We start from the raw sequence: 297 nt of genomic DNA on the forward strand, positions 1-297 counted from the left end.
ACCTCTTTCTCAGCCTGGGCATGGTCTACCTCCGGATCGGGTAAGGGCCGCTCGCACCCCCTGCACGCGCGTCCCGGCAAAGTTGGCGTGTCTCGAGGAGGGGTTGAGCTGCCCGCGAGCCGCCGCCGGCCGCCAACTTCCTTGGCTCCGCAGATAGGCTGAGGGGGTGAGGTGCGGGAGCTGTGGGCGCACAGAGGGCCCCCGCAGGCGCGAGCCCTAGGGGCGCGCACAGCTCCAGAGACACGGCCGTCCTGGGAATGCCCGAGGGAGGAAGCCCCCCCACCCCAAGCTAAGGAC

General features: G+C 70.4%; 1 protein-coding gene across 1 annotated transcript in view; it reads left to right on the plus strand.

The window, feature by feature from the left end:
* Positions 1 to 6: 6 nt before the first annotated feature.
* WNT7A (wingless-type MMTV integration site family, member 7A) overlaps positions 7 to 297 on the plus strand; it is a gene marked incomplete at its 3' end in the record, with an annotated part of 64,772 nt that continues 64,481 nt past the window's right edge. The window contains exon 1 of the mRNA XM_010862525.1: positions 7 to 40. Coding sequence (XP_010860827.1) covers positions 21 to 40 — 20 coding nt within the window. The remainder of the gene's footprint in view (positions 41 to 297) is intronic.

Source organism: Bison bison, unplaced genomic scaffold (genome assembly GCF_000754665.1).
Source record: "Bison bison bison isolate TAMUID 2011002044 unplaced genomic scaffold, Bison_UMD1.0 scf7180017864482, whole genome shotgun sequence".
NCBI lineage: Eukaryota > Metazoa > Chordata > Mammalia > Artiodactyla > Bovidae > Bison > Bison bison.